This window comes from Hyaena hyaena, unplaced genomic scaffold (assembly GCF_003009895.1).
Source record: "Hyaena hyaena isolate Hyena2069 unplaced genomic scaffold, ASM300989v1 scaffold_231, whole genome shotgun sequence".
NCBI lineage: Eukaryota > Metazoa > Chordata > Mammalia > Carnivora > Hyaenidae > Hyaena > Hyaena hyaena.
In genome coordinates, this window is record NW_024080862.1 from 1203477 (window position 1) to 1229313 (window position 25837).

Sequence of the window (25837 nt, forward strand, 5' to 3'; positions counted from 1 at the left end):
CCCCTCACAGTTTTAATAAAATCACCAAGGCAACTGCAGTGGCTGAGAATCTAACACTTCAAATTCTATCTAGGATCTGCTGCTGAGATTCATTTAATTCTAGTAATCAGCAAACAAACAAACAAACATATAAAATACCAAATCTACTATACTCTTGCAGGCATAGTATGTGGGAAAAGTATTTATTCTTACCACTTAATATTTACAAAATGTCCACAGCATTTAAGAAAGTAAACAAAACCTCTGACATTATATACTATTCTCCACATGCTTTTCACATTTTAACTACTTAAAATATAGAAGAGAGTGCTTAAGAGGAACAGAAGAAACTCCATGCTAGAGTTTAAGTCCAAACATATTCACCAATCAATTAAGTATTATTTTTGGTAAATCAGTGATCTATCTCTCACAGACTAAACTGAATAACAAGTGTGAGTCTGCCTTACTCAGCTTGAGTTTGGGAGAAGCCATGTCATCATCATCAGGTAACGGGCCCAGCTCTTTCCTTTTATCCTTGAGTAACTTCTCCAGGATGTGCGCATCGTTGTACACCTACATTCCATAAATATATTTAAAATTATTTTCTAAAAAATGTTCTACTGAAGTATAACACTCATCTATAAAGAACTTTAAAGACACAGGTTGGCATAGTTGAGAACTAAAGAAATAAAGCTTGAGATCACTATAGAGCAACAAAATTACATCTTTGAAGGGTGGGCCTCCGCCTCAAATGGTTTGTTGTTTAAGCTTTCCAGGTGATTCCAATGTCCAGACATGCATGCTTCAGCTTCAGTAAGAATCACTGCAAGTTTTTATAGAACTTCTAAAACATATTTATGTGTGTTGCTTTTTCTATAAATCTCTCTACCACTGGACCCTCAAGGTAGCTGACTTAGCTCAATGGAGTTAAAAATTATAAATGCTCTCTCTTCTTTGGCTACTTCTCTTAAAGGTGGCTTTTTTCTCGATCAGTGGCAGACAAGTGGCACAGTAGCCACTGATACTAAGGAGAGTGTAAACCCCTATGATAGGGAGTTTGATCACAAGTACCTTCAATGTCTAGTTTATTTTGCGATAGCAAAGGAAAGGAAATACATGATTTTAAAGTTATTTTATTTCTGGGAGATTTAACGTAGATAAAGGAAATTTGAAAAGGTATATGCACTCTCATCCATGTTCAGTGCAGCATTATTTACCATAACCAAGATATTGAAGCAAACTGTGTGTCCATCAATAGATGAATGGATAAAGAAAACACACATACACGCATGGAGAGGGAGAGGGAGAATATTATTCAGCTATTAAAAAAAATGAAATCTTGTCCTTTGTGACAATGTGGATGAACCCTGAGGGCATTATACTAGTTGAAATAAGTCAAAGACAAACACCGTATCATCTCACATATATGTAGATTCTAAACAAACAAAAAATCCCCCCCAAACCCCAAAGTCATACAGAACAGATCAGTGGTTGCCAGAGAGAGGGGTTGGGATACGTAAAATGGATGAAGGAGGTCAAAAGCACAAACTTCTAGTTAGAAAATACGATATAGTGTACAGCATGGTGACTAGTTATTAAAACTGAAAGCTGCTAAGAGAGTAGATCTTAAAAGCTTTCACAAGAAGAAAATTTTGTAACTATGCATGATGACAAACATTAACGAGACTTACTGTAATCACATGGCAATATATACAAATATAAAATCACTATGTTGTACACTTGAAACTAATATACTGTTACATGTCAAATATACTTCAATAAAAAATAAAGTCAATAGAGAATATGCAATTTTAATAAAAAGCAAAAGAAAAATATATCATAATTATACTGATACAGAACTGAAAATCAAGATGCTGCATAACAAAATCAATGATGTAAAGCTATATTTATGAATATATATCCTGATTCTTATATGACTATACCATTTTGTGCACTATCCCTGGAGAAGTACGTTAAGGGTAGTAATAATGAGGAAAGATTTTAATGTCATTGGTTTTCATTTGAGTGCTTATTTAAACACCAGGCAACATGCTATATGCTCTGTGTACATTCTCTTATTTAAATCCTACGATAACCGTGTTGCAAGTACTATTATTATCTCCACTGCACAGATGAGGGAAATGAGGCTCAGAAAAGATAAGTTACTTTCACAAAATTTGGCAGAGCAGAATTCAAATCTGGGATGTCAAATTACAGAGTATAAACTTTTAACCTATACAATGTACTGTCTCCCATTTTAAACAATTAAGAAAAGACAAAATATTGAGCTAGTCATTGAGAGGAGCAACCTGAGTGAGGCCTCCAGATCTGGTCTCTCAAAATGTTATTACTCTACCAGCACCCAAAAGAAAATGTGCCTCCTGCAGGATTCCTACACATTTTTACCTGGGAGCCCTCCTCATTGTAATGCCTGGCATTCCGGAACATCAGCTTCATGTCTTCTATCATTCCCTCTTCCCCTGCATATTTGTCATTGCGGATGTTATGCTCAATTATTTTCAAGTCCATTGGCTCCAATATGATTTTATAATAATCAGGATAGTCCTTTTTGGATGGTTTAACCATAAACAGATCACAAAGTCTTCTGCCTGAACCTGGCTCACGAGCTTCAAGAACAACATTGAATAATATTTTCATTCGCTGCTTTCTTATGTTCTTTTTACTGTTGGGGGAGGTAGAAAAGGGGAGAAATGAAAAGAGGTTCAGTTTTCTTTACACAGGGATGAATATGAAATGAAACAAACTAAACTTGTGGGAAGGTGCTTTATAATGATTATAACTTATTGATTACATATGCCACAAACACAGTAAACATGCTGGAAGCTATAAGCAAATATTAGGAGAATTTCCAAATAGTTAAAATTAAAACATAGTGACTCTGGCAGGAGCAGCCAATGAACACCAGACAAACCTGTTTAGAATATTTATGAAATACAATACTTAAAAAAATAAAAAGCCTTCTCTAACATCCAAAGAAAATGAAATTCTACTATCAGTTGAAATAATACATTTTGTTTTTAAGAACACAGCAAAAGTGGAATAAAGCTACTGATTCCCTGCTGTTACTAACAGTCCTCACTTCAAAACACCAAAACCAAACACTCACACAGAGAATACCCCATCTCTTAAGACAACCACTCAGCACCTGCATATCCTGGTTACCAGAAAACAAAGAGAGGCTATCTGCAAGACCAGAGTCTCTACAATGCACACAGCGGTCTCCCACATCAATCCTGCCTCCGTTAGTCCCTGCTCCCTCCAGCTCTGTCAGCATCCAATGTCCCAATTTCACCTAAGGAATAAATGCTTGGTGGTTCACCTGAGCTCTTGGGAAAATTTTCATCTCGAATGTGAATCCTTGTCTTGTTCTCCAGGTTCTCCCAGTGAGATGTGATACGAAGCAACAAATATGTGTAGTGTGGAACAAAGTCAAGGAACCACAGATTCGAACCTGAGTTAAAAAGGAGCCCAAGAGGACAGGCTGTTTCTCAACTGTTGAGGAAACTGGCTCTGAGAGGCTAAATGATTGTCCAAGGTGAGTGGTCCAGTGAATTATTAGAAGAGATGATCTTCCAGCATGATTTCTGTCCCACTCTGTGTATGTTTTCAGGACACTGATAAATTCTAGTGAGACTCAAACCAGCAGGCTCAAGATGAACACTCAGGTAGGTAATAAAAAGAAACGATTTATGACTGAATTCCTATTCAACCAACACTTATAAGGTGATATAATGTAGTACTTAGAGATAAATATTTTGTATCTGTTTCCTGTCTTATAAATAGAAGGAAGTTCATTTCTGAAGGAAACAACGTGGCCAAATGGGTCTCCCAGTTCAGTGACTCACTCTACTGCTGCCTCATTATGAGGCCAAAGGCCAGATATTTTCTCCTCCAAGCTTTTAAAATGTGTCAGAAATGAGGTGCGCTTGGGTGGCTCAGTCGCCTTGGTTTTGGCTCAGGTCATGACCTCGCAGCTTCATGGATTCAAGCCCTGCCTCGGGCTCTGCACTGGCAGCATGGAGCCTGCTTGGGATTCTCTCTCTCTGCCACTCCCCCACTCATGCTTTATCTGTCTCTCTCAAAATAAATAAACTTAAAAAAAATGTGTCAGAAATGAAATAAAAATCAATAATAAAATGTTGCAAAAATGCCTATCTTCCAAGCATCATGGAGCTAAGACAGCCTGAAAGTGGTCAGTTAGGAAGGGAAAAGGACCTGTTTCCTGTGTCTTCACTCAGATTGCTCATTTCCCTTGGGTAATCTGGAGTGGCCTTGGGATCATTTCTGCTGTTTTCCCTTCTTGGTACTTTTGTATCTCTGTATCACATAAGCAATTGTTAGATATGTCAGAAGTTTCATACAGTGGGAATTACTTCCCTGAAGAGACATCTGGGGCAATGATGTGAGAACAAGAGTCCTCTTAGTCCAGGACTCTAGCAAGCAGAGAATGGAAGGGGAATTTGGGACAGAGCTCCAAAACCACAGAGCTCCACATCTGGGCAGAGATTAGAACACAGATGACATTAACCTTCAGGAAGATTCTAAAGAAAAATTTCAGAATCTCAATCTGTAATCAAATAAATCTACGCTTAGAACTACTAAAGATAGTTATGGTTTCTTCAGGTCTCACTTGTGGGGGGTAGAGCTTCAAAATGAAGACCCAGAAATCCCAATTTGTTTTTTGTCTGTTTTCTTTTTTTTTCTTTCCCTTTTTAAAATATAATTTATTGTCAGATTGGCTAGCATACAGTGTGTAAAGTGTGCTCTTGGTTTTGTGGTAGATTCCTGTGGTTCATCGTTTATATACAACACCCAGTGCTCATCCCAACAAGTGCCCTCCTCAATGCCCATCACCCATTTTCCCCTTCTCCCTCACTCCCTCATCCACCCTCAGTTTGTTCTCTGTATTTAAGAGCCTCTTATGGTTTGCCTCCTTCCCTCTCTGTTTGTAACTCTTTTTTCCCCTTCCGTTCCCCCATGGTCTTCTGTTAAGTTTCTCAAGATCCACATATAAGTGAAAACATATGATATATGTCTTTCTCTGACTGACTTATTTCACTTAGCATAATACCTTCCAGTTCCATCCACAGAAATCCGATTTTGAAACCAAGCTTAAAAAATGTCTTCAATAATCAACTCAAAATGAAATCACTCCTCATTCCAGGAATACCACACACAACAATTCCAGGTTCCTTACTTAGTCCAGGTAAGCTCCCTTCCCTTCCTAATTCCAGTCCACCACTCCCAATTACCAGTGGACTTTTCTATATGAAGCTACAAATACTGACAGTGGATCTAGGGCAGATTTTCATTAGGTTTTTGAAGAGGAGGGAAAGCTTTTAACTGGATTTTAGGGTCAACAAAATAAAAGGGTCAACAAAGAAAAAGAATGGTAAGTGGGATAACTCTGACATCAGGGAGCTTTAAATGGGACATATCCAAAACATGAAATCTGGGGCACCTGGGTGGCTCAGTTGGTTAAATATCCAACTGCAACTCAGTTCATGATCTCACAGTTTCTGAGTTCGAGCCCTGTGTCAGGCTCTGTCCTGACAGCTCAGAGACTGAAGCCTGCTTTGGATTCTGTGTCTCCCTCCCTCTCCACCCCACCCCCACCTCCCCGATGTGTTCTGTCTCTTTCTCTCAAAAATAAAAAAGAACATTAAAAATATATATATTCAAAATGTGAAATGTGAATTTATGTAAGAGACTGCTCTAATAACTAAAAGGTACTGCTTTAGGACTTTTATTACCAATAGTATCCTTTTCCCATTTGTATTATTCACTCTTTAAGAGAGTGATGTGTAACTGGTTTTCATCCCCAAAGGCAAGCAAAACTTTTGTTATTACGGCCACTTATAATCTTGTCTGAACAAACCCAGTTTTGTTATTTTGTTGACATTTTTCTGGATCCTTATAGTGCCTCTGTGATTGAGAACTACTGGCACATTAGTTTTAATCTGGCTTCCAGGAAAAACTCAAGAGCTAAATTTCATATTCTATAGTAACTGCTTTAGCTTGGGTGTATTTGTTTTATCTCTTTCCAATATGGATGCTGAACTTCATTACATGCATGACTTTTGAAAGTAACTTTAGGTACTTTCTGAAAGGAGTAAACTATATATTACAAAAGACAGATACCATATTCCCCTAATTGGTATTTCTGTTCACTGTTTTCGATGTTACTTTGCTTTTCAGATTCTTCTTAGAACCCCTCCATGTGTCTTACCGCCTCTCGCAGACCACTAACTGTAAATAGTTGTTTTACTTCTCCCCGTTTTGGGAAAGGTGCATAAATCTCAGACCTTGTAACTGGCATACTCATTCTTTTTTTAATCAGTACCTTTGAACACAGTGAAGTAAACTATATCTCAAGGGAGTTCAAATCCAGAGCTGTTTATCATTGTGCACTTAAGAATGCCACACTTAAGGGGATGCCAATTCAGATAACAGACATTGTTGTAATAAATATGCAGTTCTAGAATTTTACAGGAGACGGGCCATAAAGGGTTCTGTGGTAACAAAATCATTCTATTATAGCAATTTTCTAACAAATGAAAGTGTCTTGAGAAATGAGTGTTTTTTCTAATTTGCTCAAAGATTAGAAGCTCTGTTCTGAATCTGATTTTCCAGGGCCATCCTGAAAATCCTGATTTTCCAGGGCCTATCACATCCCCCTGACTCCCAACCCAGCCTCAAACACTGTAATCACTGTCACCTTTTGCTTCTCTTAGTTTATCTCCAAGTTTTAGAGGGTCTCCAAAGCCCTTCTGGGTCTGATCTTGCCTTTCAGTTTTTCATGCCTCAGTGTTAGTCCTTACCCTCATACTCTGCGCCTGACTACTTCCTCAAATGTCTTAATAGTATTCTTCCTCTGAAGTTATTATTATATGTATTCATATTTGCATAGAAACACACAAAATTCCCATTTATAGTTACAGTCAACACTTCTACCATGTGCCAGGGACTGTGCTAATAAGCACTATACGTGCACTCACATTTAATCCTCAAACTCTAAGAACCAGGTACACTTATAATCCCAACTTTGCAGGTGGAAAACTGGAGAATTAGAGAAATCAAGCAAGTACCTAAGGGCATAAAGTGAGCAATGAGAACTGAGACTAGACTGCTTTTATGATGTTGCTCCCTTTCTCAAAAGTCAGCACTTACCAAGAGCCTCTCTACCCTCGTAGGCTTCCAGGTCTACCAGCATTTAACATCCTGGTCCCAGAGGTTCAGTAATGTCTGCTGTTAAGGTAAGTAAACTCAAAGGTTCTCTCCTTTACAAGGTGTGCTACATTTACTGCATCTTCAAATCTTTAAGGAATAAAATCTTTTAATAGCTAAAACCTTTTAATAAATAATAAACCTTTTCTAATGAGTTTCCCGGACTAGACACTGGCCTAAACACAAAATGAAGTCTACCTAATCTTAATGTCGCAGGAAATACTCCCAGAAAATAATCACAGTTACACTGATGGAGTACTAATTGCATCTAGGCCCAGTTCTAAGGGCTTCAAACACACTAACCAGTTAGGTCCTCACAACTATCTTACGTAGGTATAGTTATCAACTCCGTTTTTAGATGAGGAAATTGAGGTGAGGCTCAGATCACAAAGCTAATTAGAATAACTAGGATTTGAACTTGGGCAGTTAAGTTCTAGAGCTCGGGAGTATGACACTACTCCATGATGCCCCATGTTTCTATTTCTACTACTATCCAGAGCTAGTGCCATACACTATGAATGATATAAGAGAAATAACAACCAATGGTCTTTTCCTAAAATTTATGATTTAAGAAACCTTTTCTTAAGCACAATAGGGAAATCATATTTCCTAGAGCTACCTGGGCAATCATTCATGTAGTTCTATAGAACTACACAATTGTGTACCTTGTGCAATTATTTTCTTACACTGTTCCCACATAATTTCATTTGTTTTCAACCTGCCTCTTCTCCTGGCCAGTAAGTTCCTGGCAGGTAGAGATGATGCCTAACCGTTTTCCTTCATGGCCTGGAAGAGCAGAGTCTGGTGTTCTGCAAGCAATGGACACTCCAGGAATGCCAGAAGGCTAAGGTGAAAATAAAAGCACCACACAATGATCACTGGGACTATAAAATGGCAACTTGCAGGCTGTTTTCCAAATCATAAGAAACATGCAAAAGAATGGATGCTTTCAAAGAAACAAAACATGGGCAAGATCAGAGACTGAGGAAATGTATTCATGCTTGAGAAGCACTAACCCAAATGCACAGATGCCAACACAGGCTAACATCGCCCAGATTATCAACATTGATTTTGATCCTTCCACCACCCCTCAATCTGTAAGAAGACATCCCTGAAAGGGAATCAGCATCCGCCAGCCTCTGGATACTGACGCTGCCACTGTATTCCCAGCCTCGGCCTTCTGCTGCACAAGCACAAGCACAACGAGTTGTGAGGGGGCTTGCTGCCCCTGGCAAAGCTAGCAACAAAGGAAGGCTTCCAAACTATCTAGACTAATTCTGAATTGGTTTTACCAACTATACTTCTAAACAATACTGCTTTCTTATTCATAAAATAAAGTGGCCCCCAAATAAACACTGTCATTTCACATGCTTAAGACTTCACTTTTCACTACTCAGTACTGACCATGCCACAAAAGTTATACTTTTAAAAATATGTTTATGCATAAAAAAGGACTGCACACCTGGAGAGCCTCCTGAGACCCAACATCTCACTGTCAAGAGTGTTCCTGGGAAAGCAGAAACAAACATTACATGTGAAGAGAAATAAAACAAGCAACATCGGAGGATCACGTATAAACCAAATACGGTTGAGAAAAAAGAGGATTCTTCAATCCAAAGGATAAAAGATATTAGGAATACTTGGAACATTTTAACCCGGAAGACAGCAGGTAGATTCTTGGGCAAAGGGGTGGGGGAGAAGAATGCACTCCCAGAATGAAGAAAACATGTATTAATTGTTCTCAGATTCTTCGATATTAAAAAAAATAAGGCAAAGATCGAGTCATACACAATATTTAGGAGTCAAGTTGAGTGGTACTTGGAAAACCTGGTCCTGACTTCTGTGGACAAGTATTAGACAGCTATGTTTGCCTGAATTCTGGAAAAGTCTATTTCTCATTAGCAAAACCTCTTAACGTTAACTACCTTCAAAAAGGCTCATTATGTTTATTCCTTTGCCACACAGTCCAGAGTATAGGACTTGCTTCTCTCAACTTCTTAATGGCCACTCATGACTAGATTTTAAAACCAAGTATGTTCTTTTACTGCCTGAGCTAGGATTTGTGTTTGCTCTTCTTATTTGTGCTTTTCACCTTATTATTCAAAACACTTCCTAAGAAACCCGCTCATGGAGACTTTTTGTCTGAAGTGGGATTTTTATGATTTTAACAACATAATACTTATTTCTGTTTTTATGGGAGGTTTTAGAGTAATAACTTTCCTTTGATGTACTTGGGTTGTCCCACAAACTACAAGCCACAGAGAGACAGAGGTACTTTTTAAGGATCTGGCCTGGGCTAATGCTTCTTCGGAACTGCTTTTTTAACACTCAGCTAGTTTAAGATCTCTCTTTTCATTCAGTGTTGGCACTAATTGTACCATCACTTTTGCCTCCATTACCTTCTTTTGCCTTAGAAGTTTTTATCTTTGATGAGTGACTGATCTGGAAAACACAGGTGATGCTGTAGTAGAGTTATATAATTATACTCAAAGATGTTCTTGATTTGATGTCTCTGATCTGGTTTCACATTTTTCCTCCGTAGTCCCTGGTATAACAAGGAATTAAGAACTTGGAAGGATGAGATTCATAGGCCAGCAATGGAGGAGATTCACATCTCAGGGCACACCAATCGATTTAGTTCCCATGGCATAGCACAGCAGTTATTTTCAAAACTAACACAATTTTCCCAAATGCTATTTCTAAGAGGAAAAGACAGGATAGCTTCTCTTGTAAACCACTTCTTTTAATCCTCTGATCTTAGTGGATCTATTAGTGCATGAACAGAACAGTGTCAACAGTTACTAGTATTTCTTCATTCAACTTTGAACCTGTCCCTGCTATTAGTGATTAGCTTACTTCTTGTTTAAGGTGTCCTCTCTGGGGTGATTGCTGCTACAGAGATGGTGAAACAGTTAAGGCTGAGGGAGAATATGGTGTTCCACAAAGATCAAGCCAGAGAAACTGTGTGGGAGGCGTAGACAAAAGAGATGTTCTTGTATAATTTTTTATGGAGTCCAGCTTCAGAATCTCACAGTTAGGTGCCCTTCCACACAACCCGTGAGAGAAAGGAAGCGATAGGGAAGTTCAGAGAAAGATTAGAAAGAGGAGAAAACCAAACATCTAGCTTAGCGTTTTATGATCTACAAGAAGTTATGACTTGGTAGTTTACAATCTGACATCCTTAAAATGGCAAATAAAGATCAGATTCATAAGGAAAAATGAAGATGTAAGAGTATGAGTGACATACTTCACTGCAGTGATAGTACTGAATGCTTTGCAATTCACCATGTAGAGATTACCTAAATTACATTTAAGTGGCACTCTGGAAATGCCACATTAAAACAAAATGACCCAGACAGCAAAAAGAGGAACACGTTCTTCCAAGCTACATAAGGAGTCACCACTTTTATCTCAATCATCTAAAACCAGTACAGTACTTGGCCAACAAAAGTGCTAATCATAAGATTTACAAATAAATTCTAAAAGATGTATTATTAAATAATTAAAGTTTATAAGAAAATTCATACCTGATAGCTTAAAAACACATTTTTCTGCGCTTCTCAAAAATAAAATAATAGAAATGGAGGTGTCTCCAGCTGTGAGAAGAATGTGTACCTTTTTCTTTTGGCGCTACCAGCATCAGAGGTGGCTGAAGAGATCATGCTATCTCCATCCTCAAGGTCATCCCTTCTGGCAAGCTCCTTTTTCTTTGTCTGAAACAGAGCAGATCCAGGAAGTCAAGCTCACCCTGCTGAACACTCCTGGAATATATGCATATTAACGAGGTAGACATCTCAGATTCTCTTAGAAAAACACAACTGCATGTAGGACACAAAAAATTAGAGTCTGTAAACATCTTCAATAACCCAATTAGCAGAAGCCTGCATGACAGAAAAGTAGGTTAAAAAATGGATCCGGAGGTTCGAGGACTCAACACTAGCTAAAATGCAAGACTACAAAGGGCACTGACATTAAAAGCACTGAGGCAAGTTGAAGGGGCATCTGGCCCCAGGGGCCATTTTAAGTAAAGCCAATTCAAAGACAGTCTTCGGTACTCATGACTTCTTAAGCAACAGTGTGGCTAAGAAGAAAGTTTAATGTGAGAGGTGAAAGAAGATCTACTTTTCAACACATGCATTTTTAAAGACCTTCTGCCAAACAGCTGAAAGTCTAACCACTGCAGTTAGAGAATACATATGGAGTACTGAAAGAAAATACTTCAAATCCAAAGCATTTATGCCAGTACTGACTATACAAAATGAAAATTCTACAGGTGATCTAAAATGGCTTTTGTTGCTTCCTTGCTCTGAGACTCTCTTTCCAGAAACATTCTACCCAAAACCAATAGACACAATTTGTATTTCATATCTATGTCTTTCTGTTTCAAAACCCATAAGGGCCCCATGACTCCAGATACACATCAGAAAGGATCTGATAAATTCATGGACACTGTACAATGATTAATTAGCTTTAAGATGTCCTTTCCCCTAGGACTAATCCTACCTTAACAAGGTCTAGAACCAAAGAAATAAAATCTAAATAATAGAATATCATCTGTGATTGGAAGGAAACTTCCTGAGGACTGTAAAATTACTCCCCAGGCACAAATCCCTGCTCTTTCCACAAAGGCAACTCACTCTAAATTAGTATTTTTACTCTACATGGTCCTGACAACTCTAAAAAGATACTCAGCAGGACTTGTGGTTGAAATAAATGATGTGATACTGCTGGGAGAAATCACACCTCTTGAAAGTATATCCTCATAGTTTGCAAAGTTACCTCAGTTATACATACCACAGCTAAGCAAATCCAAGAGTCATACCTGCATGACTTGCTGCAATTTTAGAACTCGTTTGTAGATGGCTGAATTGGGAACATTATAGCGTTTGGCATTTTCAAACATTAAATTCAGATCACACTCCAAATGATCTAAAGTTTCATATTCTTGGTTCTTTAGCTTTGTTCTGTGAAAGACAAACACAAAGCTACCATTTGCCTTTACAAAAATGATGAAACATCCTTACTGAAAGTCCAGTTCAAAACTCCTAACAAGCAGTAGCTGGCCTCTTTACTAGTGACACTAATTAGAGGCCTAGTAAACACACTTTCAATACAGAAAGGAGGCAAAAGCACCATCATAGTTAGACAGCACGACAGTCTACCTGAAAATCCAGAAGAAAAACACTAGAAGTAATAAGAGGACCTGGGTGTCAAGGTGGTCAATTACAAAGGACATAAACTAGCAAAAATCCTAATGGAAAACCCCTGTTAGTGGCTAACATTCAAACCGCAAGAAGAGGGGGGAAAAAATCAAGGAGGTTTTAAGCTACCTTAATGAAGAACCATGGTGATCTAGCCACTTCTGAAAATAAAAAGGTTAAAGAAAAGAGAAAGTACTGGCAATACCATTAAAGAGCAACTCTGGGGGATGGATACACATATGTACAATGAAGATAGTGTAAGATGGTAAATAAGAGGCACACATGTCAGAGTCCACTCACTACTACCCTTCCAATACAAACATTTGTAAGTAATTATGATGACTTAAAATTAAGGTTTTTATTTATTCTACTTAAAAGTCTTAAGAATTCTTTAAAAAAATTTTTCTTAATATTTATTTTTGAGAGAGAGAGAGCGAGAGAGAGAGACAGAGCACAAGCAGAGGAGGGGCAGAGAGAGGGAGAGACAGAATCTGAAGAAGGCTCCAGGCTCTGAGCTGTCAGCACAGAGCCTGACACAGGGCCCAAACTCACAAGCTGTGACATCATGACCTGAGTCGCAGTCGCTCAACCAACTGAGCCACCCAGGCGCCCCAAAAGTCTTAAGAATTCTGATATGTCTCTCAGACACTATGGCTACTGCTAATATGAACTCTCATAAACTCCTTTATACATTTTATACAAAGTCAAGAGTCAGTCTGCCCTAACTATATGCACTTAGGATAGACTGAAATCTTCTGATGGGAGCACCTGCAATCTATGTGCAGATTCCATGTGCACTTAAAAAGATACGAGTGTTAGAGGACATCTCTGGAGTAAAGCACACGACGACACAGAAATGCAGTTCTCCGTACCAGCTTATGCAGCCAGCACCAGATCTTAAATTATAGCCTCAGACTTACTTGGGCTGACTCCAGGGGTAAAGTGCTGAGTATTCTCAACACCCACGAAGAACAGACATGGAACTCAAACTTGTAATGACAATCTATAATAAATCCTCAGATACTCATCAGACTGATGTTAATCAAGCAGAGCAGGGGCAGAATGGGCAGAATGGGGAATAAACGATGGGGCTGACAAGCCCTGGCACAGTGTAAAGTGGTATATGGAGTCACACTGTCTAGCTCCTGACCACTCTTCCATTTCTGCTGCTTTTGATGACACTCAGCTATCATCCTTCTGACAACAAATCTTCCTAGGACTATGCTGTATGACAGAGTCACCACTAGCCATGTGGCTATTTAAATCAAAATAAAATTTAAAATTTATTCCAAAGTTGCACCTGCCACATATCAAGTGCTCAACAGTCACATGTGACTAGTGTCTGCCATAACAGAAGGGCAGAGAAAATAACATTTCCACCATCACAGAAAGTTCTAGTTGGCAGCACTGCTGTTGATTTCCCTGTTGCTCCTATGGAGAGAAGGTAGTCCAGCTCCTGTAAGGCACTACTGGCTTGCATGTCCTTAGAAAGGAGGTAGATTAGTCATCCTAAAAGCTGACCCTGCAGAATTCTGGTAGTGTGTCCCAGCTAGACCTTAGCTACTTTTCTATTCCTCACACTCCCCTACCTGTGTGCCAGACAACTGTCAGAAAGTAAATTTAAAAAGGGGAAGGTGTAGAATTATTGACTTAACAAAGCAAGATTTATATTAGAACATTTTAACAAGAAGGTTGTAGGCAGGTGATTGAGTTGGCCTGAGGATAGGTCTTCTTTTGAACTAAACTAATTAATGAGACTGAACAACAACAATAAAAAAGACTGAGGGAGAAAAGAAACTAAGGACAAAACTGTTGAGTTAAAAGGGAACTTCTCAACATCTAGAAAACTGTCACTACCTTTTCCAACACAAAGAGTATAAAAGACAACTTCCAAACTATTTTCTTTATGAATGGCAGCTTTCGTGTCAATGTTATTTTAAGAGGGCAAAATAAACTGATGGTCTATTATCCTACTTGTGTACAAAACCTCTTTAGTTTGGATTAAGTAAAAACATCATAAAATTTACTGATCAAAAGATGAACATGGAGATTACAAATGCAAAACCATGAAACATCTGGTGCTAGCCAACCTTATTTTCTAGACTCCAGCAAGTATAAGAATTTTAATTCCTATTATTTGGAAAGTGAGTTATCTGCCCTGGCAGTATCAGCTTAGTCTGACTTTGCCCAGTTAAGATATTTTTGTATTGTTGTCTCTTTTTAGGTATACTGTAAAACCTAACCCGCACTGTGAGAATTACAATATTACTTATTTCCTATTATTTTTAATAATGTGGTGGTTTCAGTATCCTGCCTGGCTAAATTCCCAATGCTTGTTTGTTTAAAAGTAGTCTCCATGCCCGATGTAGGGCTAGAACTCACAACCCTGTGATCAAGAATCAACAGGCTCTACCAACAGAGTCACTCAGTCATCCCTCAATGACTATTTTAACATTTTCTTTTTTAAGTTTATTTACTTTTGAGACAGAGAAAGAGAGAGTGCATGCACACAAACAGGGGAGGGGCAGAGAGGATCCCAAGCAGGCTCTGCACTATCAGCACAGAGCCCCGCAAGGGGCCTGAACCCACAAACTGGGTTTGTGGTCAGATCATGACCTGAGCCAAAATCAAGAGTTGGATGCTCACAGTTGGTTAACTGTGAGCCATCCAGGGACTCCTGATTATTTTATACTCTTTTTTTTTTTTTTTAAATTTTTATTTATTTCTAGGAGAGAGAGAGATAGACAGCGTGAACAGGGGTGGGTCAGAGAGAGAGGGAGACACAGACTCNTTCTAGGAGAGAGAGAGATAGACAGCGTGAACAGGGGTGGGTCAGAGAGAGAGGGAGACACAGACTCTGAAACAGGCTCCAGACTCTGAGCTGGCAGTCAGCACAGAGCCCGACGCGGGGCTCGAACCCGCGAACCGCGAGATCATGACCTAAGCGAAAGTCGGACGCTTAACCGACTAAGCCACCCAGGCGCCCCTATTTTATACTATTTTCTAAATAGAAAAGGGAAACCAAGATGGGCCGTCTTTCAGGTACTGTTTCAAATAATGAATTCTCTAAGAGCTGAATATACTCATTCTGGGAGCTCAACTATAGATACAAAATTTATATACAGTTAAACTGTTATAATTAAAATGTCAATGAGAGGTATAAGCAGAAAGATTTTTGTGTTTTGCTCAGTTTTAAGAAAATGAACAGTTAAATTCTGAGCTATGTGACTTTTTACAGTCTATAATCTGACATACAAATGCCTAGTTGGAATACCTTTCAGAATACCATTTGTATTTAATCAAATTTATTTCTCACTTTTCATATAGGAGTGATATTCAAGCATACCCTACACATGCAAACATTTTTACCTTTAATATCCTTATCCATTTTAGGAAGGAGATAGATATGCAGGATTCAACCACAAGAAAATGGATTTCTTGGAGTAATGTAGAAGACATCTTACCTGATCTGTTGTAGGGATATGGGCATTTTAATTTGCTGATAATAATCAGGGTATTTTTTCTTTGAAGGCAAATGGAAAAAAGGCTCAGCTATTAGCTGCCCTTGGTTATTCCGACAGCTCCTAACTGTGTCATAAAGCTGATAAAAAGGATTTGAAACATCCATAAATGAAGTAATGCTCTCTGCTTCAGACTCTCCTTCTTCATAACGTGCAGCTAAATAAAAGACATAAAAGGTACTTAAAAGGGGAAGAGAGAACCATACTTTAAAGCTTCTAACTACCTTCCAGCTTAAGCTATGTATGTTTTAGAAAACATACACTAAAAGACTAGTTTCTAGCCCTTATTAAAGATACTGTTAGTAATGCTTAATTGTATATTTACTTAGAAAAATGTTACACAGAAACAGAATAAAATGTTACACAGAATATGTTACACTGTTTTTTGAGGTTACAAAATACTTTCTCTTTTTTAAAAAAATTCTAATGTTTATTTTTGAGAGTGAGAGAGATAGAGCATGAGTGGGGGAGGGTCAGAGAGAGAGGGAGACGCAGAATCCGAAGCAGGCTCCACGCTCTGAGCTGTCAGAGCTCCCCCGACATGGGGTCGAACTCACAAATGGGGAGATCATGACCTGGGCCAAAACTGAACGCCTAAAGGACTGAGCCACTCAGATGCCCCCAAAAAGTTTCTTTTTTTCAATGTGCCTCCTTTAGAGACTCCCTTTCTGTATGTGTCTGGCCAAGAAAAGCAGCAACCAGCCATACACAGATCTCAGAACTAAAGCAAAAGCATGTAGTTTATGTCAATATAAACATATACTGATGTTGGGTTGATATTGGTAGATCTGGTTTTGCTTTAACTCTCCATGACTTTGCCCCACTGATCCATAGCATCATTTAAGGATTAAGTCTTCTCTTATTGAGGGAATTTTTAGACAGAAGCTAATCATAAAAACACCAAAACAAACAACATATAATCATTTCTACAAAAGAACAAAACATATTCTTCATCACCCTAAGTTCTTTAACAGCATATAAGGAGCATAATTTAAGTTTTTCTTGAGAGATCTGTATAATCAAAATCATGACTGCTCCCAGGTAAGAATGACAATCATTTATTAAGTACTTACTTACAGTGTTAAGAGATGGGCACACACCAGTCTCGGGGGATTTGAGAGAATATTTGGATCTAGTCACGGAGCCAGAAGCAAAGAAAGGATCTGTAACTAGTTTTTTCTGACCTTACTACTGCTGACCTTTTCTGTAGAGAGCTTGCACGTATGTAGTTGATTTATACCTAGATATGTTTTGCTGCTACTGTAAATCTTATCTTTAAAAAAATGACATTTTCTTTTTGTGATTGATTCTAGAAATTTAATTTTTAGATACTCTTATATCTAGCACTTTTTTTTTAATGTTTTTATTTCTGAGAGAGAGAGAGAGAGAGAGAGAGAGAGAGAGAGAGAGAGAGAGAGAGAAAGACAGTGTGAGCAGGGGAGGGTCAGAGAGAGAGGGAAACACAGAATCTGAAACAGGCTCCAGGCTCTGAGCTGGCTGTCAGCACAGAGCCCGAAGCAGGGCTCGAACCCACGAACTGAGAGATCATGCCCTGATCCGAAGTCGGACACTTAACCGACTGAGCCACCCAGGTGCCCCAACACTTTATTATTCTTATTAATTCCAGTAATTTATCTGTATAGTCTTTTGAGTAGAAAACTCAAAAAACAATCTTTCGACTGTAACCCTTATAAATCGTTCTTCTTTTCGGATTCTTACTCCTTCATTGTTGTCTGGCTAGTCCTTTGACAAAAAAAGATAACGATATTCTTACTTAAATGACTTAGCATTCCTGGAGCAAACCCAACTGACTGAGCCACCAAGGTGCCCCAGGTATTTTTCATTTTCTAGGAATCTGCCCATTTCATGTTCAAATTTGTTTGTGTAAAGTGGTTCATACATTCTTTTTAATCTGTATGCTCCTTGTTTCCCCTAGTATTTTTTATTTGTTCCTTCGGTTTCTTTCTTGATAATCTTACCACAGGATTGCCTATTTTATTAATAGTTAAAACAGAAAACTTCATTGATCTTTTCTACTATAGGTTTCCTTTCAAACAAATTCATTTCTGCTCTTAGCTTTCTTACCTTTATTTCTAATGTCTCTGCTATCTTCTCTTATTATTTACTTATGTTAAGTGCTTACTTAGTTCACTGACTTTCAGTTGCTTTGCTAAATAGAAACATTCAGCCCTATCACTTTCCCTCCAAAATGCTCCTTTAGTGTATCCCTACTGTTTTGACATATATTATGTTCATTATTGCTATTGTTCAATTTAAGGTAATTAAATTTCTATTATAATTTTTTTTTTAAAAAGAGAAACTCAAACATTTGAAAAATTTTGTGTTTCCTAAGTGTTTGGCTTTTAAAATTTTATCTTTTCAAGATTAGGTGCTTACCATAGATGCATTATGGTCAGAAATTTGTTCTGTAAAATACCCAACTTTCAAACTGGTTGAAATTTGTTTCATGGCTAAGTATGTGGTAAATATTTGTGATTGTTCTATATGAATCTGAGAAGAAGATGTATTCTCTAACTGCAGAACATTGGTCTGTTTATATTAATCTCGTTGGCTTAGGTTGCTCTGATTGTAATTTACATCTATCTTTAATCAGAAGCTCTTGCCAAAAAGAAATTATAGCTCACTGAAAATATAAGGCAGTGACCTGGAAATCTAAGATGGTATGGACGTCTCTCTAGGGTTTCCCAATGGCATCACTAGTGCTCACTATTTATCATTTATAGGCTGGAAAACAGGATGTGCTAAGGCTAGCAAATCAACTGTTTTAAGAGGTATTTTCTTATTAGATACAAGCTATAACATAAACAAGTTTTTGATAAGTCTGCCAACCAAAGAGTGTAATCAAAATGCAACAAAATAGCATGTACTCCCAAACTGACAAACTCCCAGACAGACCAAAGTTACTATAATTTTCCTTCTCCAGAAGGATCAGTTGAGAAGGCATTAACTAGTCAAGACCTAATGCCTACCAGCTAAAGCAGCATCCTCTTCACTTTCTGAGCCATACTGAAGTGCCATGGTAATTGCTGACAAACGACCCCCTTGGACAGTTCTTTTATTACTACAAAGAAAAACAAGCAATCAGAAGACAGGAAAAAATGTTATAATAATTACTTTATAGGAAATAGGAACTGTTAACAAAGCATTCACATAAAAAAAAAAAAAAAAGAATTTCTATTCAACTGTGTGCTCAATTTATCTTTGTACTTTTTATATTCCCCAAAATCAATCTAAGCTGAGAAGACCAATTTTTCTCTCTCAGAAAAGAGGGAGTGGTGTAGAAAGCCTAAAGCAGGCTACTTGCAATTGCGTGTTACTTAAATGTAGCACTACTCTTTATTTTATGAAAATTACAGATTCATTTATAATTACTGGTAAATTCTCTTCTAAGATGCTCATGTTCTACAATGAACACAAATCTTACTTTTGATACAAAATCTTTTAGTATTTTATCACACATTTATTTCATTCCAAATATTTAACACTACCTGACAAGCAACTTCTGCCTATGCATTTTCCAGAGGTGAGGTCAGGCCAACTATAGCACTTAACTCTTAAAAACGTATTTGATAACAATGATCATAATACCCAATTATACCCAAAAGAATTACTTCAAGACAGCCATCAGGCAAACACTAATATGCCTTGCCTCATAAACACGGTCAGTTCTCAGATTAAATACACTCACTCTCTCACCGGTAATACTTGCTAGTGGGATTTCTCTCTTCACCAAGGCTGCCTTTACTATGCGAAGGACCTGTCAGCCTGGCTGCAGCCAAATTTGATGGGGTCCTATCACAGATAAGATAAAACACCTTAGAAAATTGACAGCTGAAATCAGAATGCTGAGTAAACAAAAAGGAAACAAGCATTTTTTGGTTTGTTTTTAAACAGAAATGCTCAAATATTTCTGAGCCTCTACAGCAGGCTTTGCTACAAAGCCTGAGAACTCTGCAGAAGAGAATGGACCAGGGCTGGTCCCAGAGACCTCAAGGTCCCCGCAGTGACCAGAGGATCTGGTAATGAAACAAATCTCAGGGTCAGAAGAAAGCTTTGAAAGCACCCACTCCAGCTTCCATTTCCAGTAGGAAGAAATGGAACCCCAGAAGTAAGACTTGTTCAAAGTCCTGGTCCTTGCACAAGGAAGAGCCAGGTGACACTTTAGATTTCCTGACACCTGGCTATATGCTCTTGCTGCTGATATAAATATACACTACTATACGTTACATATACTATAATATTACAAATGCACCTATCATGTATAACCTATGTACATATATAATACACATGAAGATAAATATATACACATATAGCAATAAAAGTAGATAGTGGTGCTAAGCCTCAAAAATTGCTTCTTTTAAAATAAAGCTTTCAGCTGCAATGAAGGGGCTGGGTAAGAGTTAATCTCTACTCTCTTCAGAATCACATTATCAACCGCAAATATAACCTTCGAATGCAACATACACCTTGTTTCCACTAACTAGAAAATTTGGCAAATAATAAAGGCACAAGGACTTTAGACATTTTAAAAACATACCTCATTCGAAGGCTTGACTTAGCCATTTCATGATGTTCAATTTCTGCCTTTTTCATATAAAATATTTTTTTTATAGAATTTGCATCCTGTCAACATAAGATTATTTGGTTTAGAAAAAAAGGACTGTTTAAAATGCAGTCAATCACGCATTGGACACTTTCTATGGCACGGAAAGTATACAGAGTAGACTTCCATTCAAGGCCCATAAAGCTGCATCCTCTAACCTTTCCACAACCTTCAAAAACACAGCCTCAATTCTATAGAAGCTAAAAAGCCTCCTACCTCTTTCACAATTAGTCAAGCAATGCACAAAGATCCAACAGTGAACAAGGAAAAATGAGTGAAAACGAACTCTACCTGTGTCCATTGACCTAAAAATAGGCACAAAGATATACTTCTAAGATTAAAGATTAAAGACTATACGCACAAATTTAGGATGAATGAACTTGCTTAAATCAGTAGCATACAATAGACCAATATAGTTTCTCTTTTCTCTAAAATTTATTTTAGAGAAAATAACCAGACCAAGAAGTACAATCTTAACTGTATCAACAAATATTAAAGTGTTCTATTAAGGACTAAAAATACAAAAACTTTATAGTTCATTTCTGATTTTCACTCGAAGTTTCTTAAAAGATGAAGGTTTATTAAAAGATGCAAGATAAATGAACTACCAAAAGCAACTATATACGAATCAGTATTCTGGAAGTCTAAATGATTTTACTCCCAAAAGGTTTTTTGAGAATCTTTTGCTAAATTCCCAATGACATATTATTAATTCAAGAAATTTCTAAAGCAACTGTGTTATAGGAAATTTCTAGGAAAGAATCACATCACAAAGCAGTAGTCATTTTATATTGTGTATTACACTACAAAGGTTGCTTTTCATATTTATGAGGTTTAAAAGGAGACATTAAATCAATGTTTAACTAAAAAGTGGCTCAAAAATAAACCTTACCTCTGACATAGAGAGACATATATAAATGAACAGAAGAGTACTGAGCTTTCAGGAACAAACCCATGCACTTATAGTCAACCTCTAGCCAACACAACTCAATGGGGAAAGAATAGTCTTTTCAATACAAGGTGCTGGGACAAATGAGTACCTCTTGTAGAACAATCAATGTAGAGCCCCTACGTCACATGTACCTTAGGTATACACAAATTAATTCAAAATGGGTATATTTAGCTCTAAGAGCTGAAACTATGGGGCACCTGGGTGGATCAGTTGGTTAAGCATCTGACTTCAGCTCAGGTCATGATCTCACTGTTTGTGAGTTTGAGCCCCACATCAGGCTCTGTGCTGACAACTCAGAGCCTGGAGACTGCTTTGGATTTTGTGTCTCCCTCTCTCTCTTCCCTTCCCCTGCTCATGCTCTGTCTCCCTCTCAAAAATAAATAAATGTTAAAAAAATTTTTTTAAAAAGAGAGCTGAAACTATAAAGTTCTTACAGGAAAACAAAGGCGTAAATCTTTTGTGACTTTGGATTAAGTAATGCTTTCTTACATATGACACTGAAAAGTATGAGCAACCAAAGGGAAAACAGACAAACTGCACTAAATAACAGTAGAAACTCTGTGTCAAAGGACACTATCATGAAGGTGAAAACAATCCATAGAACGGGAGAAAATATTTGTAAATCATATTATCTACTCTAATGTCCAGACTATATAAAGAAATCTAACAATTCAACAATAAAAACACAGGTAACCCAATTAAAAAATGGGCTAAGGATCTTAACAGAAATTTTTTCAAAGAAGATATATGAATGGCCGATATGCACATAAAAAGATGTTCAACATCACTACTCATCAGGGAAATACTAATCAAAACACAGTTAGATACTACTTCACACCCACAAAGATGGCTATCATAAAAACAAAAATGGCAAAGAAATGTTAGGGAGAAGGTGGAGAAATTACAATTGCACATTGCTAGTGGGAATGTAAAATGGTGCATCTACTTTGGAAAACATTGTGGAATGTGGTGGTTCCTCAAAAAGTTAAATATTAATTAACCATGTGGACCAGCAATTCCATTCCTGGGTATGTACCTAAGAAAAATGAAAACGTTATGTCGCTATAAAAGCTTACACATGAAGGTTCGCGGCAGCATTATTTTTAGTAGCCAAAAAGTGGAAATAACCCAAATGTCTAGCAACTGACAAGTGGGTAAACAAGAACGAAGTACTGACGCCTGCTGCAAGCATGAGCACCATGAAAGCACTGCACTCAGGGGAAGAGGCCAGACACACAGGACCACATTCTGTATGATTCTGCTGATATTAAATGTCCAGAAAAGGCAAATTCACAGAGACAGAGAGTGGAGCAGTGCTCCTAGGGCTGGGGAGACTGGGGAGAAATGAAGTGACCGCTACCTGATCGTGGTGATGGCTGCACAGCTCTGTGAACACACTACAAACCATTAAATCACCCTTGGAGGGAAATGTATGCTATGTGAATTTTAACTCAATAAAGTCATTATGTAAAAACTGTTGGCTCCAAAGTAAGGTATCACTCTTACCAATGAAAACAACAATAAAAAACTAACCTTGAATACTTGAGAACCAGGCTCATTATAAGTTTTGGCATTTTTTGCTAGGAGATCTATATCTTTGGCCATTGCATGAATACTCTTGTAACTTCCATTCTAGAGTAAACAACAAAATAAAGCAGTTCCTCTTATTGAGAGTTAATCAGTATGACCTTAAAAAAAAAAAAACTCCACATATTTTTAAATTGTCACCATATTCAAACACTTTATTGGAAAATACACATGAACAATATATAAAGTCATTTTCTCTTTTATAAACTATTACAACTGTCCATTTACACCCAAGTTTTTAAAATAGATAACAAAACCAGAGCTACATTGAGTCATAAAACCATAATTTTAAAAGATCAAAGAAGGTAAATGTCATTTAATTTAGCAAACATGTAGTGCTTACAATGTGTTAAGCACTGTTCTAAGTGCTTTAATGAATACTAATCCATTAAGATGGACTTAAGAGTGTGAAGTAAAACTCCTCTAGTTTTACAGACTACTTCAGATGAAATAGTCTAGCACAGAGGTTAACATTTTGTGAATACCTACTATGCACTAGGCTCCATGTTAGAGCTGTTACATTTTACAGCTCACTTAAGCCCAAATAACCCAGGGACACTTAGAACTTCCTTCAATTTACATAGAAAAGGAGGAAGGCGAGACACTCTAGGCAAAAGGTACATATGGCTAATGAGAAGGACACAGAAATGAACAAACATTCTAGAAAGACTGAGAAAACCAAATTAAGTTGAGTAGAGGGTTGGGGAAGACAGAACCATAAACACAGGCTGCACAGATGAGGATAAATAAGGCAGAATCCAGGTGCCAGACGAAGGAGAGTAGCTGGTTATTTGCCATGTGAGAATACTAAACATGTGAGTATCCTTTTTTTTTTTTTTTTTAAGATTTTATTTTTAAGTAATCTCTGAACCCAACATGGGGCTCGAACTCACAACCCCAAGATCAAGAGCCGCACACTCTACCGAATGAGCTGGCCAGGCACCCCTGAGCACCCTCTTTCTTTGGAGAAAACCCCTGCACAGGTGGGTGGGAGGGACCTATCTTCCACGACAGTGGGTAGAAGTAAGCAGATGGTAGCAGCCTGGCACCCAGGCAAGGGTAGATAATTCATGCTTGAGTCTTGAGGGACTACAGCGAGGGCAAAGGAATAGAGAAAATGAATTCCTAAACCCGAGGGCAAGTAAAGCAGAGTGGAGCAGTGAGCGTCCAGAGCCCACAGTGGCAAGTGACATTAGGAAGAGCAATGGCCCCACAAAGACACTGCATTGACCTCAGCTGCACCACGATGTCCCTGAGTTCTTCCCACTTCCCTAAGTTCTACTTCTCTTGCCTGCATTCCCAACAATTCCATGAGCTACCCAGTATTCTTTCAATGAATTCCCCTTCTACTGGAGTTATTCAGAGTTGGCCACTATTGCACCAGTACAAGAAACTGGGACTCACTGCAGGAGGCACTAAAAAACAAGTGACAGGGCTCTGGGCTGTGGAATCAAAAGAAAAGAAAGGAAGGAAGCTACGGTCAGGAAGCAACATGCAGAAAGGACTAGAGAGTCTTTCATCAGAGAGGTAAGAAAGACTATTACAATAATTTGGACATAATTGGATGAGATCTTGATTAGGGTGATGGCAAAAGGAGGTGCTTCTATGGGGCTTCTGGAAAGAAGAAGAGACAAGATAAGAAGTGAGGTCTTGGAGAGAAGACTGGGACTGGGGCAGGGGTATCCAAAGATTTGATCTGAACTTCAGAATTATAAAAACATCTTCCCCCCAGATAGACATGAGGAACCCCAGGGATTTAGGTTCCAGGAGACTAAGTCATTACCAGCAGCAGCAGCTAGGGAGCTGCCTTAAAAACCAGGTGATACACTGGGGAATCTGTATTGTAACATTCTGTGAAGATGTATTACAGTACCAATAATTACTACACTGTTATTTACTACTCTCCTAGAAATTTAAAGCCAATAAAGTTTCTCCCTTTTGGCAACCCACGAGCTTCCAGTCTCCTTTCTCAATGAGACCATGCAACACATTAAATTTTCCTTTTTGTTTTATCTACCAGAAGCCCCAAACCTTCCTTACTCTGGGAGGATCAGTTACTGATATGGACGAAGGTCACATCCCATAGGTGCTGTGTGAAACGCTTCACACACATGATCACTGCCCCCTCCAACTCTGCAGTGGCAATACTACACTCTGTGCACAGCAGAGGAAACAGGCAAGTCACCTGACTGAAGTGACACAGCTAGTAAGGAGGAGAGCTAGGAAATTAACCCAAGTCAGCACAACTCTAAAAACTAGATTTTTCCTAAAATTTAGCTTTCTCCCTACACCTTCCTTAACTTCTGATCATCAAGTTTTAAATTTCAGTCACTCATTCACTCAATAAATATCTATTGAGAGGCAGGAACAGGGTAGGGGTTAAGAGCACAGACTCTGGAGCCAGAATGTCTGGATTCAAATCCTAACCCTTCTCCTTACTAGCTGATGACTTGGGCAAGTGACTTACCACCTCTGTGCTTCAGTTTCCTCATCGTAAAACAGGAATAATAACACAGTTCACCTCATGGGGTAGCTATAAAAATTAATCAGCTAATACACATAAGCACTTAGAACAGAGCAGATACCTACCAATGACAGGTGAGTGTTAGCTGCTGCTATTGTGGGAGATACAGGGAGGAAGGCACTCAAAGAGACCAAAGTCTCTGTTTTCACTGACCTTATACTCTAAAATATGTTGCAGGTAACTTACTCTGAGATATCATAA

At 38.1% G+C, this 25837-nt stretch overlaps 1 protein-coding gene across 6 annotated transcripts in view; it reads right to left on the reverse strand.

Annotated features, from left to right (window-relative positions):
- Window positions 1-25837, reverse strand: part of PBRM1 (polybromo 1) — a 117312-nt gene that overhangs the window by 61066 nt on the left and 30409 nt on the right. For all 6 annotated transcript variants that reach the window (XM_039243634.1, XM_039243637.1, XM_039243636.1 and 3 more), the window contains 9 exons: window positions 23059-23157; window positions 20508-20593; window positions 19667-19762; window positions 18940-19031; window positions 15893-16106; window positions 12050-12191; window positions 10843-10940; window positions 2386-2662; window positions 447-552 (listed from right to left, as the gene is read on the reverse strand). In XM_039243634.1, coding sequence (XP_039099565.1) covers window positions 447-552; window positions 2386-2662; window positions 10843-10940; window positions 12050-12191; window positions 15893-16106; window positions 18940-19031; window positions 19667-19762; window positions 20508-20593; window positions 23059-23157 — 1210 coding nt within the window. The remainder of the gene's footprint in view (window positions 1-446; window positions 553-2385; window positions 2663-10842; window positions 10941-12049; window positions 12192-15892; window positions 16107-18939; window positions 19032-19666; window positions 19763-20507; window positions 20594-23058; window positions 23158-25837) is intronic.